This window comes from Chroicocephalus ridibundus, chromosome 27, assembly GCF_963924245.1.
Source record: "Chroicocephalus ridibundus chromosome 27, bChrRid1.1, whole genome shotgun sequence".
Taxonomy (NCBI): domain Eukaryota; kingdom Metazoa; phylum Chordata; class Aves; order Charadriiformes; family Laridae; genus Chroicocephalus; species Chroicocephalus ridibundus.
The window spans coordinates 702,127-719,814 of NC_086310.1; the positions used below are offsets into that span (position 1 = coordinate 702,127).

General features: G+C 39.5%; 1 protein-coding gene across 1 annotated transcript; it reads right to left on the reverse strand.

Moving 5' to 3' along the window:
- Positions 1-277: 277 nt before the first annotated feature.
- On the reverse strand, positions 278-13,775 carry LOC134507729 (butyrophilin subfamily 3 member A2-like). Its single transcript, XM_063318579.1, has 9 exons — positions 13,647-13,775; positions 11,269-11,409; positions 9,229-9,585; positions 8,220-8,504; positions 7,180-7,278; positions 3,127-3,153; positions 2,522-2,542; positions 2,314-2,340; positions 278-1,810 (listed from the first exon to the last, which is right to left on the reverse strand). Exons 2-9 carry the CDS (start codon positions 11,339-11,341, stop codon positions 1,278-1,280), a joined length of 1,422 nt encoding a protein of 473 aa, XP_063174649.1. The 5' UTR covers positions 11,342-11,409; positions 13,647-13,775; the 3' UTR covers positions 278-1,277.
- Between the last annotated feature and the right edge of the window lie 3,913 nt (positions 13,776-17,688).

A 17,688-nucleotide genomic window follows, 5' to 3' on the forward strand; every position in this document is an offset into this window, starting at 1 on the left:
CGGAGACAGTAAAAAAGTTTTACTCTACCCTCTGCTCGCCAAAGTTTAACCAAGACAGGTGTGAAAACAGGAAATACAATGAAAAGAAAGTGCAGATGGTATGAAGTTGACATACAATTTATTGTAAAGATTTTGTGTAATGTTCTCATGTTTGATGAGACCGTTAGGCATTTAGTCACATGCGTTTTTCTCCATGGCAGATTTTTTGCACAGATTCTTAACTTAGCTCCTTTCAATTTATCAGGTCTCAAAAGTAGCTGGAGTTGATGCGGGAAACATAAGAAACTCGTAAAGCGCTGTAGGTTTCACTTAGAATTGGTTTTGAGTGTTATTTCTGCCAAGAATTACTGGCAGCAAAAGGCATCAGGTTCAAATTCAAGGTGGATAGCAGTCCAAAAAACCCTTTATTTTAACCTTCTCTTGGAAAGTTATATTACACTTTCAGGCCCTCAGAAACAGAACACACTTTTGAATCGGTGTTTAAATGTAAAGAGAAACACAGAAATCTAACAGTTTAGAGAGGGGAGCCATAACTCCTTTTTTAACTCCACCAGTCAGAACTGATAGTCTTTCCCTGGGGAGTCACCTACTGGACCAGGGGAATGCTGTCTCCATTCAGTTGTCACAAGTGCTCAAGGTTGCATTAATAGGGAGTAAAAAATACATTCAACGGGGAAAAAAATATCCTTGTCACCCAACCATGTTTTAATCAAAGAGACAGCAGAGAATGCATCCAAGCCTCTACAAGGGTGAAGACTAGATTCCCTAATAATCGTGACGATTTGAATGGATTACTTAAATAATCAAATGCTTCTGATATTCCTTTTTTGCTTTGGGCACTGATTTTCTTCATAACCATTCTTCTTGGATCACGTAGAAAGAAAAATTAATGAAATTTTCTGTTTGTCCTGGTCTTACTTATAAGAGGGCATTTTTTTTGTAATGGTTTATACATGCCTTGGAATTCACATACAGCTTGGAGAATATTTTGCAACAAAAAGCAATCATTAGAGGCTTTCTCTGTTCTCTTAGTTGAGAACAAATAATATTAAAAAGTTCTTTTCCTTCAAAGTACTTTTTTTTTCTATTTTGAGACACTGTAATGTTCGTTCATTACTTCTCCCCTTTTTTTCAGGTTTTCCTGCTTTGATACCCAGTCCTACTGCCTTTATTTTATAATTGCTGACGTCCTAAGCCATTCTAGACTCTCCTCCTCTCACCGTGACCTCTTGGCAAAGAACTTTGATTCTACAACCCATTTGATTCAAAGTTTCCCTTTACAGTGTCTCCAAAGGGACTGGGATTGAGACCGGGTGGATACGAGGTGTGCCTGTCCCTTCCGTTTTGGATAGAAATGGGTAAAACTTTTCTGCAGGTTCCGTTCCAAGCCTTAGAGGCATTCTCACTATGATGCGTATCTGCTCTGCTTCATAAAATTTCACTCGCTCTCTGTCCAAGTCCAGAAGCACACCAATCACTGAATAACTCATCTGCTGCTTCTCAATCTTGTGGTCTCCGGTGCTACAGAAAATCTGTCCCTGGGACCTGTGCAGAGCCCAGTAGTCCTCCCCGGGACGCATCCCTTCCTGTCTCCCTTTCTCCCTCACCACCCCCAGCACCCAGTCCTGCTCCTGGCCCACCTCCACCTCCCAGTAGTGTTTCCCAGCTGCAAACCCTTCCTTCCCCACCAGGACAGGGACTGTGCAGGGAGTGTTCGTGCCAGCAGGTTCAGACGTGTTGCTCTCCACACCTGGAACCCCTGGCAGATGGAGCTCCAGGACTCGGCAGTCAGATTTCACAGTAATGGGAACTGGAGGGGAAAACGAGAATCACCCAATGAGCAGAGTGGCTCAGGGACTTCTCCCTGCACGTGGCTAGGGGTTGAAGCATTTGAGGGTCTGAGCGGTCCTGGTGCAATTCAACACAGAATTTAAACATTCCTCAGCACAGGGCGTGCAATCCCTGATGAACCAAGAAGCACCTTGGAGCTCTCACAGCCAGCTCCTCTTTCAGGGTGAAAGTCTACATGCTTTACCATACATTTCTCTTTCTCTTTTCCATGTGGCCATCCATCCTCTCCAGAATTGTGTCCACACCCCACCCCAGACTTTGACACCTTTCAGCAACTCCTTTTCTCACTTTTCCCAACAGCCACATCCCAGCCTCATTTCCTGTTAACCAAGGCAGCATATTTCTGTCACTCCAGCTCAGTCAGTATATCTCTAACATCATGGCATTGTCATTTCAGGGTAATTTGCGTCATTTTGGGCAGATGTTCACTGCATTTTCACACCGTTCGTCCTGCCAGCTTACCTGTGTGGCTGTGGGCTTCCCAGAAATCTACAAAAAGGAAACAGAGTAGCATTTTATGAATCTATTGGGCAGTTAAATGCTTGTCAACCTACTGTATTTCTGTCTGTTGATTTGCAATCATTGTCATTATTGTGATTCTTCTCGTGGGCTGACTTTACTTAATGCACCAGTACATATAGCAATAAAATAAAACTTTTAAACCACTTACCCAGCTCAGCTTTGAGAAGCTCTGAAAGGGAAAAATCATCTGGTTATTAACACTTATTTTGTGAGGGTTGTTTCAAAGTCGGACAACCCCAAACAATAGAAGATCAAGCAATGTCATGAGTCAGTATGAGGACTTTTTTAATTTGTGTGGTTTAAGTTTTTGAGACTTTTTTGCAAGGTGAGGGACAAAAACTGGGCCTTCTGGAGAAATTCTGCTTGGGTTTACATTTAGGAAGCATTTTAGAGGACATTAAGTCAGCCAGTAGAGCCATGTGGAGGTAATTAATTTCCTGGCTGCCATTGTAATGGTTCAGGTGGATGTGATTTGTAAGGAAAAAACATATGATGCAACATAGGTGTCTGTAGCTTTGGTGTAATTTTTAGGTAAGAAAAACTTCTAGTAAGGGGGGTTGTTGATAGCCCAGAGAGGTCATATATCAAGCTGTGTGACAAATCTCTTGAAGGAGAAACTTGAACCTCACTGTCAGGAGACATTTACATTGGCTTCACCTTCATGGATGGTGTAGTCAGGCTCATCTGGACTCATGTTTCTTTATTTTCCATAAGGTTTATAAAACATAGGATTTATACAAGAGATTTTCTTACCAAGGTGATTTCTGCTATCAGCTATTCCTGTAAAATAATAACTTTAATAAGTGAAGTGAAAACTCAAGGAGATAATGTTTAAGAGGTGAGATCTGAAGGAAATAATTCTATCACTGCGTAAATACTGAAATTATTATTTTCTCTTCAAAATTTACCATGTGGAAACTTAGAATCATAGAATCTTCATGGTTGGAAAGGACCTTTGAGATCATCGAGTCCAACCATACACACACAAAAAACCACCCTACAATCTCTGCCACCAGAGCATGCCCTGAAGTGCCACATCTAGACTTTTCTTAAATACCTCTAGGGATGGTGACTCAACCCCCTCCCTGGGCAGGCTGTTCCAGTGCCTGACCACTCTTTCAGTAAAGTCATTCTTCCTAATATCTCATCTAAACCTCCCCTGCCGCAACTTCAGACCATTTCCTCTGGTCCTGTCATTATTCACTTGGGAGAAGAGGCCAACCCCCACCTCTCTCCACCTACCTTTCAGGTAGTTGTAGAGGGCAATGAGGTCTCCCCTCAGCCTCCTCTTCTCCAAGCTAAACATGCCCAGCTCCCTCAGCCTCTCCTCATATGCCCTGGTCTCCAGACCCCTCACCAGCCTGGTAGCTCTCCTCTGGACACACTCCAGCACTTAACTTGTCCACATTTAACTTGTCAACTTAAATTTTTAAAAAGCATATGTTTAAAAATCAGTTGTAAATTAACACAACTATACTGCACTCTTTCTGTCCTTTAGAGTTATGGCACTACTTTTCTTTTTTTTACCCTTCTTCCCTTAGTTGTACACCTCCAGTGCTGCCTGAAATGGCCTTGGCCGGGAAACCTCATGGCGTTTCAGCAGAATAGATATCCTAGTACAAACAGCTGAATTTCAACCCAAATGAACATAGTCAAAATAGTTTGGTATGCAGGCTAAGGTGACCAAATGCAGGTGTCTATTTTTGAGTTCTCTAGGTGCAATTAGCAGTATTGCTGATCAATATTGACAGCACTGATTGATAGTATCCTCCCTACTGTGGCATAAATTGTCTAATGTTGTTTATCTACTGCCTATGCATAGGCACAAGCTCTTTAATGGTATTTGAGATGCCTGGAAGTCTCTCTCTGGTGTTCAGGAGGCCTACTCGTTCACGAGGAGTTGACCTTCAGGAGGGTCTTTGCTGTATATGTCTTCTCCAGGTAGATATCTCAGTTGAGAGATGAAGCAGGAAGAGAGGGGGAAGCATGACGTGGCATTTTTCTTAGTATTTATTTTGTATGTAGCTAAACATCCAAGCCAATATTTCTCAGGATAGAGTCCGAGACATACATTTTTGGCTTTGTGATGCTAGTTATGGCTGTTTGAACAATTTGAACAGAAAGTGAGAAATAACAGAAGCAGTAGGTCAGAGCTTCAAGAAATTTCAGTATAGTCAGCAAGACTCCAGATTACACAGAAGCAGAAAAGTATCACAAGCCTCTAAGAAACAGAGTCATACTAAATAATATATTTTAGCCGTGACTAAAAATAGAAGTAATAATCATTTGAATAAGTGTAAGCTACTATGCTTTTTTATGAAGTAACTTATTTTCATTCTTTCATATATACCTACTTGTAAGAGTTGATTAATATTGTCTTAATTGTAGAACTGTATTTACCTCCTTCGTTTGTCTTCTTCTGTGATTCTAAGTTGATCAACAAACAAAACAATAAAGGAAGGAAAAAAAAACAGACAACACATTACTGGCTGGCCAGTTGGTTTAATTTAGAAGTTAAAAATTATGACGTAAGCTTTTAAATTATTTCATTGTCCTCAATTACTAAAGCTCCAACAAGTAATTGGAAGATGGATAATTTTTGAATTTATAATCAAAAATGAAAACAGATCATAAAAATGTTTGTTAAATAGAATAGATACATCCATAAGTAATTCATATAAAAATCTATATCTCAGTTGCTCTTTTGGGGATGTAAATCATGTCCACCCTAGAAGCACTAAAAGGAAAAGGAAAACTGTACTCTTACCTAGTTCTGCCTTCCAACTTTCTTTTTCTGAAAGAAAAGGTACATGATTATTAATATATAAGTTTCAGTATCAGATTTAAAAAGTTTAATTACAACATTTTCTTGAATACTTTTACTTTCTTTTTCTTCAATAATATATTAACATAGGACCCATGATTGATTTAATCAATTTGATGAGGTAAAGAAGGTTGAGTTACACAGAGAATTATGAAGTAAAATAAAAAAGTGGGTAAATTAGCATACAAATTTGGAGGAGACCTTAACTGGCTAGAGAAATGAGATGACCTTCATCTGACCTCTCTTAGGGATTTACAAGACAAATGTGTCTTATCTCATCTAGTTGCTTTGTAGGTCCCTTATAGTCAATTTAGGAAATCCATTCCCCACCTCCCAGGTCTTCTTCCCACTAATAGCTTTCTCAAACACTTTCAATCTGATCTCTCTCTGAATGTTTCTGTTTCTCTTAGCTGACCACTAAGAAAAGACCCTCAGGAAGACCCTGAGACTTCTACTATTTTAGAAACTTCAATAAATTGAATCTCACTGGTAAGTTGAAAGGCCAAAATGAGATAACTGAGCTCCTCTAGACTATGTCTGGGACCTGTCTTGTTTACTGTTATCATTATTTGAGAAAAAATTTGCACAGAATTTGCAGAAATTGCATCAGGAACTGTTACTTGTTTCTTCAGGTTAAGCTGTCTGGATGAGAGATCAGAGTCAACGCCATGGGGTGTAAATTCAGAAGTAAACAGTTCAAGGCTTGTTATTTAATTTTATTTTTCTCTAATGATCTTGGGAATTAATAGCAGGTTAAAACAGAGGAGGCAAAAGATCAGAATACATGGATTACTTTGATCCAGCCATGCAAAAAGTGGAGCAGAGATGTGGCACAGACCAATGGCATTTTCAGAGCAATTACATCATTGGTAAGGTTACACCTCAAGATATTAGTGCAATTGTATTATATCACGGTGTATCAGTCTGTTCACCATCTTGCAAGCATCAGAGGATTACCCTGAGTGATTTATTATACTCCAGGCTACCTTAATTACAAAGGACAATGTGACCAATTGTCATCAAATCCTTTATGTGAATAAGAACTGCTACTTTTGAGATTCATGACCAAGAAAATGCCCTAGAGCAGTGTCTTGATTTTATATTTTCAAGATATTCTCACAGTTTTCAAGGAACATTTACCCTTTTCCATTTCCATCTTCAATCTTACTGGAAAAAAAAATCGCAATGTTAATTATTCATTATCTCACTATCTCAAAACAATAAAAAACAAGTTATACCAGTCAAAGGGTCTGGAGTGCTAGTTCTGTAGAAAAACTAAGTGATTTTAACAAAGGGTTATTTCAATAACAGAAGACCTTAGAAGTACCTGAAATAAAAAAGGGCTACTGGAAAAGCTGAGCAATATCCAAATACCCCCACTTCACCTTCGTGCTCTGAAAAACTGAAATACTTAGATATTGATCACGCCTGCACTATTACCACACCTATAGAACTGCTTCTGAGATTGTTGCTGGCTCAGAAGCACAAACTTTTTTCCTAAAACATGTTGATGTGGGTTTATATTTAGCTTCTTCATTACTCACCTGCTTTACGGGATTGTGTAATACTTCCTGGAAAAAACAAAGCAACTTTTATTATTTTTTTTTATTTTTTAAACAAGATATCTATTAGTGTATTGAAGTATAATTTCAAACTTTGTTATTTTAAAAAGAGAAATTTTTCACAAATCCAGTATTCTAAAAGCTAAAATTGTATTCTGTGCCTGTAAATATCTGTGACCGTACAAAATGGTATCTCATAGGAGTGATCTCCCTGTAAAAGACTCTCTGTGTGTTCACACACGTGGCCCACACCCATACTCTACTTTTCACTATATATGTGTTAATTTTTAATCTGTCCTTCTCATTCCCATGTGTTTCTTTCTGAATCTGATGTTAAAATGTTATTTAAGTTTTCATTAACTGTGTTTCGCATTGTAGATGGAAACTTCCATATCAATCGTTGTAAGTGGAAATACTTACTGTTTAGTTTATAACCTGTAGCTGCAAAAACAGCTATATTAAGAAATAAAATTACAAGGAAGGCCGTCATCCAAGGTGAAGTGGAAGGGAAGAAGACATCTGTAAAATATAAATAGTGTTACTTCCACTGGATATTTGTGAAATAGCTATGACAGGCTCCAGTGGCCAAAGTATATGCGACTAGTGCCATTTTATTTGCTGTAATGTATCTTTTACAGTCTCTTCCTGCCACCCCTAAAGGCTGCAAGTTTCCCCTGAATCCCAGTACATCCATGTGCTGTGCTGCCAGCTATCCCAGGCCGTCAGAGATAGCATTACATGCCTACGTTCAGGCACTCGGACTGTGCTCCTACACCGCATGCACCCATATTCATTCAGACTCAGACTACCATGGGTAGAGGCATGTTTGGAGAAGCTACCACCTCTTTATGAGGGATGTATGCTGAGCAGCCCATCTCTGAGGCCAGCATTTGCAGTGTTGAACCACAAGATAAAGTTTTCAGCAAAACACAGCTGTCTTCAGTGGCATTTCAGATGGAAAGAAAAAGATCCCCTTCTTCCCCTTTTGAATAAAATTACCTACTTTCCAGAGTAGGAACCCACCTAGAGGGAGGCACATGCTGTAGCTCAGAGTAATCATGGTGGTGTTAGGGAGAGAAAAAGTGATGGGAGCAGACATTTAGTATTTCCTATGGGCATACTCCAGCTGTCTCAGGCCATGGTGCTGGGTACCCTAGCAGCATTATATAGGGCCTTTGTTCTCCCCATTGGCACTTCTAAATCTTTCCCTCTCCAACTGGCACAGAGCTATCAGGTGGCAGCTAACAAGAGCTCTCCATTAGTATTTATAGCTAAGATGTATTTTGAATGTAACAAGTAATAATCTAAGACATAAAGATGGACTTATCGTGTTTTCCATATAAACACTAGTTGTTTGTGCTTGGGCTGGATGTCCAGGATCACTCCAGGGTCAATGGAGAGACACTGGACAGCAGCCTACCAACTGGTCTTGACAGCAATTGATCCTGGAGGCCACTCACCTGAAATCAGGACTCGGGATTCAGACATTGCATTGAGTAGGTTATTGACTACTCTGCAGGAGACTTCCTTGTCAGATCCTGGTTCGAGATTCATGGAACTTACAACATCAAAAATGCCTGAAGAAGTTTTTATTCTTTGGGTGGTCACTTCCTCCTTCCGTGTCTGTCCTTTGCTGTCCAGCCAAACTACTTCAGGTGCTGGAAACCATCCTTGTGATTTGCAGGTGAGGCCAATGCTCTGACCCACATGACCATCCAGGAAAATGGAAGACTCATCGCCTTTAGCTACAGAATAGCAAAAAAAAGAAGCTCCAACAAACAGGAGACAAGATAGTCTCTCATCAGACAGTACGTGGTGGGAAGGTCTTCCCCAGATTTATCAGTAGTTCATCAGACTTGAAATTTTAGTTCTCATTAAATTGCTAGTAAATAGCTTTTCCTGTGTTACATTAAAATGGGACATTTGTACCTAACTTCCCTTTTACAGTCCTGATAGAGACAGATCTTTGTACTGATTTTTGTTATCTCCACAAAAAACTGGAATTAAAATAAAGTAGCATTGCACTGAATGGAAATTTTTTAGTAAAACAAAGGTGGACGATACTATGAATGTATGAAAATTGGAATACTGGACAGAAAATTAGATAATGCGTAGGGCAAGAGCATGAGAAACAGGTTGCAGTACCAAATGCAGTTTCAGTCAGGCTTCAGTTGCTTCACCTTTGCAAAAACAGGCTTGTTTTATGGTAGGATTCATCTCTCTCCTACCTTTAAATGTTTTAAAGCTAAGGTGTTGCCTATGCTTCCTCTGTGTAAGACATGGTAAAAAGACATCTATGACTATTCATAGTCTGCTGGCAACAGAAGTAGCCTAACCTATGGCAGAGGCTGGTCTTTCACATGGCTGAGAGCGAGTGAGATGAATCCAACCCAGTGGTACCCCATAGACCTTTCTGATGTTGTACTCCTGGATTGAGGGATAAGTAGCAATGCCTGCTATTCCACTCACCTGCCACATTCAGGTCAACCACCACTTCATCATACCAATTCTCAAAAAAGACACTGCAGGTGTATTTCCCTTTATCCGAGAGCGTGACATTTTTCAGGTGAAGAGACACGTTTCCCTTATTAAATTCAGACTGAAAAAAATTGGTCCTGCCCCAGTAGGTCTCATCCTCGTAAACTGGATTGTATGTGTTTTTTCCATCATAAGTGGCCACATCAATTCTTTTGGAGTTTCCAGAAAACATCCACTGAACAGAAAGTCTCTCAGGGATTATCTTAACTTTCAGTTGACAGGGCAGGGTGACTCCTTTTCCAATGATTCCAGTGACAGGCTTGTCAGGAGGAATAATTTTATACTGGCCTGCAAGAAGATATATATGTAAATCTTACCTGTCATGGAATCATAGAATCATAGAATAGTTTGAGTTGGAAGGGACCTTTAAAGGCCATCTAGTTCAATGAGCAGGGACATCTTTAACTCGATAATGTTGCTCAGAGCCCCGTCCAGCCTGACCTTGAATGTTTCCACGGACAGGGCATCTATCACTCTCTGGGCAACGTGGGCCAGTATCTCACCACCCTCATCATAAAAAATTTCTTCCTTATATCAGTCTAAATCTACCCTTTTTTAGTTTAAAACCTTTACCCTGTTAAAATTTTCTTATAAGCCCCCTTTAAATATGGAAAGGCACGATAAGGTCTCCCTGGAGCTTTCTCTTCTCCAGGCTGAACAATCCCAACTCCCTCAGCCTGTTTTCATAGGAGAAGTGCTCCAGCCCTCTGATCATTTTTACTATTCTCCCTCCTCTGGTCCTGCGCCAACAGATCCATGTCTTTCCTGTACTGAGGACTCCAGAGATGGATGCAGTACTGTCACAAATGTTCTCATTAGCACTTCCTATAGGAAACTGGAATACATACAGGTAGGTGAATGCAAGAAAAAGGAGCTATTCTGCTCTGGTAAAAATCAATAAATCAGAAAATGCTCTGGACCAGGATCTTCTTTCAAGAGCAAGTTCCATCATCTCCTACTTTAAAGCCTAGTTTACCAGGCATAGACTGATGGAACAAGAGGATTGGAGAGGAAGATGCCCTGTGACAGGAATCAGATCGCATGTCTATAGGTCCACGTGAGCACAGACAAGAACAGTTTTGTAACTGAAGGCTGTCCTCTGCCATCCTTCACCACTACCACACCCTAAGAGCATAGCCTAACTTCAGGGAGATGCTGCTGAAAATACCGAGCTCGGTCTGCAGACTGGTTCAGAGGTAGAAATGGCATGTCTGTCATGAAGAAAGACTAGCACATTTTTTAAAGTTGGAACTCACAAAGGTAGGATTTTGCCTACCTCATTTCAGACGTTCATAATCTTTTCACTAGGATGGCTGCATTCGGTGACGAAACACGCCACAGTAAGTACATTTCATTTCAAATGCAGGCTACTTGTTGCAAAACTGTTGTTAGTGAAAAAGGACAAGCTTAGTGTTGAGGTTTAGCAGCAAAAATACTAATGGCCCTCTACAGACCTTACTTTCCCATTTGGTTCACTACTCTAAAGGCGGAGATATGAAAAGGAGCCCAGGCTTTCTCAGCGTGATAAAGTGACAGGGTCAGCCAAGCTGAAAAATTACTCCAAAGCAGAGAAAGGAAGCTCCCTGAAAAACAGTTGGGGGTGGGGTGGGGCTGTGAATCTATTTATAATCCTCTCCTCTGTTGAAGCTTTAAGTGAGTCATTAGTATTGCCTGGTCCTTCTGTTACCTGCATGATTGAGGTATATTAATATAAAATAATAAAATTATAATGCTACTGTTTGCTTCTGGCTTCAGAAAATGAGTGGAGGGAATGATGAACATCTGATATATATATATGTAAAGGTATTGTTACAAATATGTTGCAAATATAATATTCATTGTCAAAAAAACCCCCACAAATCAACATTTTTTTTGTTTATTTATTTCTTTTAGTTCTAGATTTATCCACTAACTCTAGAAATTAGATGACTTTTTAAATAAAATTGTGAGTAGAACAGAACCTTCATTTACCTGTGACCAAATGAATTATCTGTAGGAAAATAATGATGTGAAGAGTCGTCACCTGCTGATATCTGGAACCCATCTCCTTTCAGTTTTGTAAGACATCAATAAGCAAAACGTCCATGGCAAACCTTACAAGATTCCTGTAATCTTTTCAAGCACAAAACAGAAAATGAAAAGACTGAATCAAACCAGAGCCATATGTTTGTCTATGTATTGCTGTACATGAAGTGACACAAGGACAAATCCTCAGAGGTGTTTAAGTACCTTAGAACGATATTAGGAAAATGACAGAATAAGCTGGTTTTAATGGAAGTCAATCAATCAAGTTGCGATTCTAAGACTTATGCTTGGCCACCTGAGAAAAGAGAGGTATTTTTGAGAGACTTAGAAGGACACTATATTGGATCTTAAGGGCGCTTCACAGGCCTGATCCCCAAGTGTCCATGGCAGACTCAATGTTCATGAAACTAGCAATAGTTCATTGAACTACTAGCAATATTTTTCTAGATGACATGGGGCTACATCTATACCCACTAGGATGTGTTTAACTTCAGGCAGACATAAGATCATAAGGCAGACAGAAGTCTTTAAAAAGGACATTAATTTCCAAGCCCTTCTAGACAGCATCTACTGGGCACTAAAACTCCGTATGTTGCTTCTCTTACTTGTACTCGCTTGATCAAAGCTTCTTTTGTTGCTGTTAGTTGGAGGACGAAGACAGGATTTCTAGAAAGGATCTTCAAAAATACCAAAAGGCAAAAAAGTAATTTCCACATCGTTACTGTTTTGAATAAAACGCTTACACACTTCTAACATTAGCAGATGCACGTGCCATTTGAAACCATAAATTCGGTTTGGGAAATACCTGACCTAAGTGACACACGTTGCCTTGCAAATGATTATTCCAGGCCCATACAGACAGTAAAAGCGGCAATGGGTGCAATTCATCTCCTGTATGTTTGGATCCTTGGAGAGAAATAAGTAGGTAAAATGAAGCAACCTATCCATTGCTGTAAAGAAAGTCAGGGGATACACTGGCATGCAAAGTCTAGGGCTGTAAATTTTGGTGCACAGAATCTCACCCAATGATTCAACAGTTTTTTTAGCATGAAATGTAACCACTTTCCTCCACACAGAGCTTTTCATGTGAACTCTGAAAAAATTAGGCCAACCTAGACTACTCGTATTACCAAAGTCAACATGGGAAGGGACTGGTTTCTCTAGAGCCCAGAAGCATTTCTCTTCACATGCAAGGTCTGATGAACGCATACGGTGCTCACTTCCTGGTGAAGGCTAAGCCATGTGCACCTTTGCTTTCCTGCTAACCCGCACGCACCTTTGCTTTCCTAGCGAAGGAGAAGCATGAAGCAGTAAGGAGTTGAAAAGGAAGCTAGGTATTGCCACTGCAGAATGCCAAGCCCATTGCCACAGTCTGCACTCGTCCATTGCTACTCCTGTTAAATGATTTAACTATTCACCCAAATATTAAGGTAGCTTTTCCAAGATCTAGAGTGAATGAAAAAGGATTAAAAATTCCAGCAAAGCTACAGAGCCTTGTCTGTCTTGCTTTCTATTTATGTCTGTTTTACACCTCTCCCCATAAAGCTGAAGAATCTCAGACACAGGCCAAACATTATTTTTAAAAAAGCAAAGACAAAAAAATGCCACAGATCTGCACCATACACTGGAAAAATCTAGCAAACATTTATTGCTTGAGCGTACATGAACGCAAAAATCTGTATTCTTTATATTGATTATCTGCAGAATAAATTTATACCTGAGTTATACTTCATTAATTAAGATTATCTATATCATGGCATATAGAATAAGTCATATCGGTATATACCTACCAGACAAACACATAACAAGTCTATATTTCTGACACAAAAAGAGCAAATCAATTTGCTTTCATAAGTGGAAATGTGTTTCAGAATCAGCACATTGCAGTTCTCAAACCAACCCCATCCATCACAACAGTTTCAGCAGACGATATATTTTGAGTAACCTAGCAAATAACAATCATTCAGTATTTCGGTGACTAATCTCTTTAATAAAGGTTGCTGGCAAGTAGCATCTCATTCAAAATCAAAGTCATTGATCAGATTCAGGCATTATCTACTCTTAAGCAAGCAGACTGTTTTATTCATTACATTAAGGCAGTAAATAAAAAGAAATTTAAATGATCTTTCACAAGTTCTTTAAAACGGCACCCACAAATGACAGTAACGTATTCCCACAGATCCAGGCAAGACACCTTTTTAATTCCAAAGAGGAATTATTCCCTGGAGGCTGTAAATCGCAAACCGCCAGCATAGTGCTAATGCAAACCCCTTCAAAAACTTAATAATGTACAATTCTGTTTCAGCCAGCCTTTCATTCCTTACCTGAGTAGCAAGATTCAAAGTATCCATTTTAAATTCAGCATGGATTATGGATGTGAGGAACCTTTGGCTTGTATTACCTGAACATACATACTTTCTTTTTCCATATCTATAGAGGGGATAGACTTCACTTGATTTCCTCACTAAAGCTTGCAAGTATTAAAAGCTGAACTTTCACCGTGAGCAACTTTTTGTCCTTGGGAGCAATATTCCAGCCAATACCTGCAGATAGCAACCGCCTATCATAGAAGATATCCAAAGTCTTGATTTGCCTACACACCTAGATCCAAAGTACAGCAAGAGGATTGTTTCAAATCTTTTCGTACCTGTGCAGTGCAACTCATTTTCTAGTACGGCTTTCTGACAATGAAATAAAATTGAGAAAACAGCATGAATGGGAGGTGACGAAACCAAAACAAGATGTTGCATGAGCCCATTACCCACTAGGATGATGTGAGGTTATAGACATAAATATACAAGACAGAGACTGTTTAGGAAACCATAGTGATTTAGAAACTGCACAATTTGGAATTTAAAGTGCGAGACCTCATGATTCAATTACACCAGCTTTATTTATGTGTTAGAGAGAGAGGAAGTTAAGATCTGTAGTGAGCAGGAAAATAACTTGATTTACAAGACTGACCCTTTGCAGAGAAAAAGACTAACGAACATCTAAATTGGGCTCATTTCCTCTTAAAGGTGGGATGGATTCTGCATACAAAAGTGTTTCAGGCATGGGGCCAAGCCTAGGTTTACAACTCTGGGGTTTTTTATGGCCCTCAGGTAGGATCAATCATGTTGCAGAGCTGCCTGTCCCTCGTTTTACTGTAGAGGGAGAATAAACATCCAGCTGAGATAAGAAACCTCACCTGCAAGGTCACAGAGGCTTAACTGCACCCGAGGAATCCAGGACTGTGATTCCTTTAATCAAATATAGTGGATTATCGTATCATGAGGTGAAACATAACTCAAACTCCACAGTCTTTCACAATGTCAGGAAAATAATTGTTTCACATGCATATTATCTCTGAAAATGCAGCCATCTCTCTCCACAGACATGGCATGGAGGACCATCCTGATAAATAATGGAAAGCCAAATCTTGACACATGGAGGTGTGCTCCCATTATCAAAATTTTGACCAAAACTTGCAGTCTTCTGATTATTTGCATTTGTTCCCTCACATACAACATCCTCAAAAATACACCAAAAACGTTTCTAAAGTTACATGTACACCATCGCTATAGAATAGAGATGGGAACTTAGAGAGATGTGTTGCTTTCACTGGGTGTACTGCAGAAAAACCTGTAAACAGTAATTATTTTTTTTCCTAAAGAGTAGCTCCTCTGCTGTGGAAAAGAAAGTACTGTGTTACTGCCTCATTAACTGAATTGATTGATTATGTGCTAATTATGCCTCCAGTGTAAACTTGCAGTTCTCTTACAAAACCAGACAGCTCATCTTTTCGGAAGCACTGATAGATTGGGCTCATATTAGATGATATCAAAATAGCACCTTGTTATCTATGTCAGATAGCTTCTGATGAGTGACATTAAAATCTTCTCAGGAAGTTGCGTGCCAGTTAGGCCGAAAAGACCTGCTGTCAGTACCTCTCCCTGCTGAGCCCAAGTGTGAGTTTCCTTTGGTGGCATCTCCTTTTCTTTGCAAGTTTTTAGACTTGTTTTCTAATAATTTGTAATGACAACAGACGGTGCAGTAGAAGTAGCAGAGTTCAAAACAAACCTGTTAATTTTCTCAAAAATCTATAATGACTTATTACGTTGAAGCATTTACATTATTGCAGTTTTAACTTGTTCTCTGCTGTTCAGCTAAAGAAATTCTAGCAGGCAGCCCTGACATTCACCCTTTATATCTTTCTGAAGCGTATATTTATTTATTTATTTCTGATCAACAAAGTGACTAAAAGCTGTCTGTTCAACGGGTTTGCTTTCATATGTCAAGTTTCTCATAACACAAGTCATGTATATCAGGAGAATTGGACAGACCTAAAATATTCCCCTCTTAATTTCTTCAAAGCTGAATCAAATACAGCAGGACCAATAATCTGTGCCTAAAAGGTTTACAGTCTTTGGTCTGGGTTGTTAAAAATCTCCCCCAGGCAAAATATTGCATTCCTGGGCATTGGAGGCACCATCCAAACCCAGCTGATATGGGGAGTCCAGTGATCTGAGACAACTCTTCCTCCACGTGCATCCCTAAGGAAGATAACTCATGCTTTCTCTGTTTCCATTTTCTAGATGGGGTCATCGCTGATGAGGTTGCAAGATGGACCTGCGGAATTCACCATTAGTGATGACTCCATCTAGGAAATGTCAAGATTCATGTGAGAAAGTGTCACATTTTGCATTCTTGACGTCATGGTAGGCTCCATCGTCCAGCAGGTTCACTTTCAAACAATCTCCTCCTTGCTTTATTCAGTTTTGTCTCTGGAAAGACCATCTTGCAAAACTTCAAAGGTTTCCTGCTCCTTCAAAAGTGTCCTTTGCTATGTGACTGTAGGATGTAAAACAACTGCACCAGTACCAGATGTCCTGGTGTAAAGAGAAACAAAATTAATTTCTTTAGTTATCTTGGAGGGTGTTTGAGAGTAGGTTTAACTGAGTATTGAGCAAAACCCAACCTCAGGTGATGGCAACACTTTTTGTCTCAAATGTGCTGGTGGAGGGTTCTAGGGGGTTATTTATTATTTTATTTTATTTTATTTTATTTTATTTTATTTTATTTTATTTTATTTTATTTTCCCAGAGAGCTTTTTAGTTAGCCCAAAAAGCATCACCAAAAATACACTCCCCCAAAAATACAAACAAAAAAAACCCCAAAACCAAAGCATACTATTATAGTACCACACATAAAACTTCTGGGACATCCCTTTTTCAAGAATTTTAGGTGCCATCTGGATATAGAAGGAGACAGCAGTATTCTGAGAGCGCTATTTGCTTGTTCACAGGAGGTCCAGGAATCAGAAATACTGAAAGATAAAAATGAGAGGAGAGCTGACTGAAATTGTTTTCTGATCTTCAACAGGACATAAAAAGAACAATATGGAAAAAAATCCCAGCACTGCCAAGATCCAGATATATTTGCAAACAGAGGGAAACACTTGAGCATGTGATAGAAAAGAAGTGCCATGCTAAATTGTCATGACTTACTTGTCAGTCTTACTGCAGCGCTTTCTGTCTGAATGCTGGTTGAACAGAGAACGATTTTGCGCAGGAGGATAAGGAGGAACATCCCTACCTTATTCCAGCAAGGAGTATAGAGAGATGAACTGGGGAGCAAGAAGCTGTTTTGGTCATGCAGTATGAATCGTGGCAGCTACCTTTTCCCCAGTCATGCTGCCCAGTTCACTGTGATTGGATGTGGAGAAAGTAATCACAAGCTTCTGTGGTAATAAAGATACGAGGGCAAAGGTTCACCACAACCATATCCCATAGAGAAGTCTTAAGGTTCTTACTACTCAGGTAAGAAATTATACTTTTGCTAAATCCATGAAGAAAACACCCTGCATTTACAATGATACTTGAATTAACAGGTATGGATTTAATCGGTTGCACTGGCAGGAGTGAACCCGCCCACTGTAGGTGCATTATTGCTATTTTCAGACTGGAATACCTCTCTCTGGCAGCGTTTGATTTTACCAGTCACTGGAGATTTGAGAAAAAACACAGAAAATCAGGGGAGATCACGAGCTGTTATATCTATAATTAAGTTGTGTTGTGCCCTTTCAGCTCACTAGTCAGTTTGAGCTGTGTGTCTTTACTGTGAGTATGCTGTGAGCATGGATTAGTTCAGCAGTGAGTTGAAAGCAAAGATCTTGTGAGGAAGTTGGAGAGAGTCATAGTTGTTAAATCACAAGTTTCTCTTTAAAATGCTGATTGTTAAATCACAAGTTTTTCTTTGAAATGTTGATGTGAGTCAAGAGGGGGATCAATATAGAGACATTACTCCTGGGAATGTAGTCATGAGGTTGTTTTTCTACTATAAGAGTATTTACTCATTTACTCTACTATAAGAGAATTTACTCAT

Bases quoted from the DNA above. Each gene is read 5' to 3' on its own strand.
- LOC134507729 (XM_063318579.1), bottom strand. From the start codon at position 11,341: ATGGGTTCCAGATATCAGCAGGTGACGACTCTTCACATCATTATTTTC. The intron at 3,154-7,179 runs GTAAGTATTTCC...ATTATTTTACAG, and splicing joins TACAGGTTATAAACTAAACA to GAATAGCTGATAGCAGAAAT. The intron at 2,543-3,126 runs GTAAGAAAATCT...TTTCCCTTTCAG, and splicing joins TGATAGCAGAAATCACCTTG to AGCTTCTCAAAGCTGAGCTG.